At 40.9% G+C, this 6,000-nt stretch overlaps 1 protein-coding gene across 1 annotated transcript in view; it reads left to right on the top strand.

The window, feature by feature from the left end:
* Positions 1-1,152: 1,152 nt before the first annotated feature.
* LOC110521572 (tyrosine-protein kinase ABL2) overlaps positions 1,153-6,000 on the top strand; it is a 34,813-nt gene continuing 29,965 nt past the window's right edge. Inside the window, exon 1 of the mRNA XM_021599205.3 lies at positions 1,153-2,038. Coding sequence (XP_021454880.3) covers positions 1,837-2,038 — 202 coding nt within the window. The 5' untranslated portion in view covers positions 1,153-1,836. The remainder of the gene's footprint in view (positions 2,039-6,000) is intronic.

The following is a 6,000-nucleotide window of genomic DNA, read 5'->3' as shown; positions in this document are numbered from 1 at the left end:
GGTGGACTCCAAGTTGAAGAAACATTTCAAGAATGATCATTGGAAACAGTATGCACCTGAGCTCAATTTCGAGTCTCATAGCAAAGGATCTGAATACTTATGTAAATAAGGTATTTCTGTTTTGATTTGTAATACTTTTGCAAAAATGTATAAAAAAAAACGGTTTTGCTTTGTCATTATGGGGTATTGTGTGCAGATTGATGACGAAATTGTTTTATTTCGTTAATTTTAGAATAAGGCTGTAACGTAAAAAAAGAGGAAAAAGTCACGGAGTACGAACACTACGAATCAACTGTTTATTTTTCTCTCGGGCATTTAAGATTTATGGAGATTTACATTTGTAATCTCATCCAGCAGATGGCGCTGAAATGTAAAATGTCAAAATTCCCACACTGACAATACATTGTCAATTGATAATCCCAAATGATCCACAATTTTCCATTTTACTCAGTAGATAAGTAATTATTTAAACTGAACCGCTTACAATTGTGTGTTATCTGAGGAAAATGTACATTGATATGTATCATATTGAGAGATTTTATTGCAAGGCTACTTTAGCCTGGCTGTAATTTCAATTGGGGGACATTTCTGTGCTGTTTACTACAAATTACTATTTGTTTTACTATTTCAGTCTTTTAAAATTTATTTGAGACAACCTTTGAGCTTCTCGTGATGTCTTCTGATAATTTAGAACATTACTTTTTGTTTTACTCCAGAGTGAAACTTTTGTTCAGATATCTATATTTTTTTTAACATTCCTCTATTTTTCTTGAGATCAATTTATGGAGTTATGGTGTTTAAAACATTTCTGTGAAAATGGGTGTTCTGAGATATGCTTGATGTTATTACCATTACAGTGCATTAGGTATTGTTTGTCAGGTGGTGCCCGCTTCAAAACTAAGCTATGAATCTTTGAGAAAGAGTCTATTGTTGGTCTTTGTCACAAAATCCTGGGTTAGAATTGTGACTTCTGTATTTTTAATTTCAAAAGTTTATGAAGCATAAACTGTGTCATTGTCAGGGGTGATGGCATAAACACAGTAAGAATATTGTCTGTCGCTGCCAAAAGAAAATAGCCATTGGCTGTCTTTTTAAATGTGTTTTTGTGGGATAAATAGCTATAACACAAATAACAGTAGATCAATGTTATGACAATATTTCTATACTTTATGTTAAACGTTGAACAATATACATTTCGTTTTTCCACAGGTCTTATTTCACACATACATTCACACATTATTATATGAACAATGCAATCATGCTGGGTGCCATGGTAATAGTTGGTCCAGGGAATCTCATTCTCCAATAGGGTGGAGGATCAATGATGTATATAATCATTGGTTGGTCCTCGGGCTGTCCGTCATCTAGTGGCTCTGAGGTCCTTGTAACGTTGGGGACTTGTAATGGATCAATGTGACCTGGGGAGTGTGGTGAAATCCTCTTCCTAAATAGTAAACTCTATTCTGCGGTAAAGATGGCGGCTGCAGAAGGGGCGCGCAGTGCCTGGAGCACGGCGAAACAACCCTGAAGGGTCCATATTTCGCAGAAACTCGGACGTGGGGGACTGAACATTCCTGCCTCGAGATCCCACGTACCGTTGGCAGAGAGTTTCAGTGACTTTTGCTTTATTGTTTGAGACAAGGTGGGTGGGTTTCACCGATACTAGCTATCGAGCTAACGTTAGCGAGATAAGCTAGCTAGCTAGGACGTCGGGTGGATAAAAGGGTGTCGAGGAAGACTATTCGGAACAGGCCGCTCCACAGTTGGGGGATGTGAACCAGGAGTGTGCAGGATTGGCTAGCTTCGTCCCGAACTTCTTTACACCGAACTGCGGGGATGGGACAACAGGTAGGCCGCGTCGGTGAGGGGGCTTCAACAGGACTCCAACCGCCACCACCGCAACAACACCCGGGCAAGGGGAACAGGGGAAGTGCAGGGAGGAGACCCCGGGAAGTCAGCAGTACCGGAACGGCACCAGGCAGGGTTGCTGCCGTTAACGTGCCGGACCCAGCAATTAATATATTCACCCAGCATTCAGGTAGGAAAAGACACATAGTATTATAAAATTGTTTATTTTATCAACTGGTATGTCAAGTAATAACGGCAGCTAGTTAGTCAAACTGATTTATTTAGCGGGTGTTTGCTAGCTAGTTAGCTAATGTGCTAACTAGTTCACTGCTAGTCAACTCGGTGCCTGACTACGACATCGTAGCGGAAATACAATAACTTGCTATCATCAGTGACAGCTCTAGGTGTACCGTTAGTCAGCTTGTGTTTGCTAGTTTTCTTGATTTCTAGGTAAGTGTAGCTAGTCAGCGCTAGTACGAACGTGGATTGTGTTTCGTTATTCTGAGACAACAGAGAGGGATGGGGGGGGGGACACACACGTTTCGGTACTGCACAGCTGCAGGGAACAAAAAGGACCGTTCACGTCTATGGCGACCTGGACTCCGAGTCCGAGATGCTTGTTAAACGATGATCTCTGCCACCCGGGATGCAGTGGCAATTCCACTCCATTAACTCACTATGGCAGCCACAACAATGCCACATTTCAGCCTGGAGTGATTTTCAAGTATGGTCTTTTACAACATAGCCCACTCAACAGAAAATTGGTGTGCAAAATAACTTTGAATTATGTTTGTGTAACAAACTATAATCCAACATATTCCTTGAGGATACTCTATTTCATAGATTGTAATTAAGGTACTAAAAGACTCACTGTGCTCAACCTTGTGATGTAGTAGTAGTGCCCCAGTGGCAAACTCACATTGGTGTTCAAGGAGGGTCAAACTGGATTGATATACAGTACCAGTCAAAAGTTTGGACATACTGATTCTAGCGTCTTGATTAATTTGTACTATTTTCTACATTGGAGAACAATAGTGAAGGCATCAAAACTATGAAATAACACACATGGAATCATGTAAATCCGAATATATTTTAGATTATTCAAAGTAGCCACCATTTGCCTTGACAGCTTTGCACACTCTTGGCATTCTCTAAACCAGCTTCACCTGGAATGCTTTTCCAACAGTCTTGAAGGAGTTTCCACATATGCAGAGCATTTGTTGGCTGCTTTTCCTTCACTCAGCGGTCTAACTCATCCCAAAACATCTCAAATGGGTTGAAGTCAGGTGATTGTGGAGGCCAGGTCATCTGATGCAACAGTCTGTCACTCTCCTTGGGCAAATAGCCCTTACACAGCCTGAAGGTGTGTTGGGTCATTGTCCTGTTGAAAAACAAATGATAGTCCCACTAAGCGCAAACCAGATGGGATGGTGTTTCGCTTTGCAGCAATTCAACCATGAAGGCCAGATTCACGCAGTCTCCTCTGAACAGTTCATGTTGAGATGTGCCTGTTAATTGAACTCTGAAGCATTTATTTGGGCAGGGGTAATGGGCACACCTGTTAACTGAAATGCATTCCAGGTGACTACCTCATGAAGCTGGTTGAGAGAATGCCAAGAGTGTGCAAAGCTGTCATCAAGGCAAAGGGTGGCTACTTTGAAGATTCTCAAATATAAAATATATTTTGATTTGTTTAATACTTTTTTGGTGACTACATGATTCCATATGTTATTTCGTAGTTTTGATTTCTTCACTATTATTCTACAATGTAGAAAATATAAAGATAAAACCCGTGAATTAATAGGTGTCAACTTTTGACTGGTACTGTACGTACAGTCATTATGCCTCTATCTAGGCCTGCAATGTGTCAATGGCACTCAGGATTTAGTCAAGGCTATCAGTAAGGATCTTCATATGGTGAAACTATTATTACATTTAGTCAGCGAAGTCCTGCTTTGAGGTACTGTAGAAGTAATTGCCGTTATGTATATGTTATTGAGTTCTGTAAGACCATTTAGGGATGCATTGTTACAGAAGTTGAAAATGTTATTATTCTGTGTCTGACGAAGATACTGTATATCCATCTACAATTGCAACAACTATCCAGTCTCTACTGCTTCCGTTGAGCTTTGCTTTACCCAAGGGAAGGTCAGTCAGTCTTGCATGGAATCAGATGTGATGGGAATGGCGAGAGTGTAAGGCTCGTCTAGTAGTTGTTTTTTCAGCTCTCTGCACAGGGGCAAAGCGAGACCTGTCACATCTCCACAATGAACCTCTTCAACTGGAAACGCAAACCTGCAAAGTGCACACTGTCTGTACTTTCAAATGTCCAAGTGTCCTTTTTATAACTGGATGCATAGCCAAGTGTTGAAAGGCTATTACCTTGTAAACCCTCACAATATAATGGATGTATGAAAGCATTTGTCTGTGCAACTCTCTCCTTGACCGAGCAGGAGCAATTCTAATTTAAGCCTAGGCTATATGATGCAGTTCTATCCTTGTAGTGCTACTGTTGGGTAAAAGTATTGTCTTGTGAAACCATTGGGCCATGGGAGTAAAGTCAGCACTATCTGTCGAACATGGTTTTGTCTATTCATAGGATTTGATCCCTTCACATCTGGCTGAGTTATGTCACCATGGCTGATTCTAAGGAAGTTATTATTTTGCAACAAAGCCCATTTCCTCCTTTTCTTTAGTCCACAAGATGATTTGGCGGTTCTTCCTGGGTAATTCCATGGTGATGCTTAGACTCCAGATTTTATTTTACTTTAAAATGTAAGACAAACTGTCTTTCTGTGCTGTCATTATGTTAGCAATCTTTGCATTTCCACTGTTCTTCTAGTAAATTACCACAGAAAACAAACACATTAAGTACTCCTTGTGCATAGAGTTGTAAAGTTTAACTTTGTATTAATTCTGCATCATTCTGGTATTGTGGAATTGCCCTCCTTTTAGCCATTTTGGGGTTGTTGTTGTTGAACAGTTAGTCCTTTGTATGGTTTGTCAGTTGTAAAAGGCCTAGGCCAATTGTTTCCCCAAATGAAAGTACAATGACATCATGTTCCGTTTGATACCGTGGCTACTTGAGATGGATGCCTCAATCTGTGACCCTTTTGAGGTTTGTGTGTAGTACACGTACATGTATTTTTGCCTGAAGGAAGTGATTCACTGTGGGGACGGACACAAGTTCTTCTGAATCAATGGCCTCTGCATCTCCCGTTCCCCCACAGGCAAGTTGACTCAGCTTGTCCCTGTTGGCCCACAATGCCATTTTGGTATTGCTTTATTATTTATTCATTGTCTCCGGCCCTTACAAGAAGTTTTTTTGCAGCGTTATGAAAACCAAAGCCTATGTTGCAATTTGAAGCTGAAGGTAATGGTATCTTTGTGATAGGGCAATATGAAGCTCAAGAAGGCTTTCATTCCCCCTAACCACATGACTTTAGAGTGCTCACTCAGCGTAATGCTCTTCTGATCAAGTGAACTTTTATGGCGCTTGTGTGGAATATGGCCTCTTATTTGGCTTTGCTTTGGGCTCTCGCTCTTTTGCAGAATTCACAGAAGTGGTGATTTGGCTATCAAGCCCATAAACCGTTCAGCAGGTCCAGGTCGAGAGCAGGTTTCATATACTTGATTAGCAAATGGGCCACATGTACAGTGCATTTGTGAAGTATTCAGACCTCTTGACCTTTTCCACATTTTATTACTTCCAGCCTTATTCTAAAATGGATTTAGTTGTTTTTTTCCCCCTCATCAATCTACACACAATACCCCGTAATGACAAAGCGAAAACAGGTTTTTAGAATTAAGTATTCAGACCCTTTGCTATGAGACTTGAAATTGATCTCAGGTGCATCCTGTTTCCATTGATCATGCTACAACTTGATTGGAGTCCACCTGTGGTAAATTCAATTGATTGGACATGATTTGGAAAGGCACACGCCTGTCTATGTAAGGTCCCACAGTTGACAGTGCACGTCAGTGCAAAAACCAAGCCATGAGGTCGAAGGAATTGCCTGTTGAGTTCCGAGACAGGATTGTGTTGAGGCACAGATCTAGGGAATGGTACCAAAACATTTCTGCAGCATTGAAGATCCCCAAGAACACAGTGACCTCCATCATTCTTAAATGGAAGATGTTTGGAACCGCCAA

This window comes from Oncorhynchus mykiss, chromosome 4 (genome assembly GCF_057628025.1).
Source record: "Oncorhynchus mykiss isolate SJ-2025 chromosome 4, ASM5762802v1, whole genome shotgun sequence".
NCBI classification, from domain to species: Eukaryota; Metazoa; Chordata; class Actinopteri; order Salmoniformes; family Salmonidae; genus Oncorhynchus; species Oncorhynchus mykiss.
This window is presented reverse-complemented; position numbering and strand designations above follow the sequence as displayed.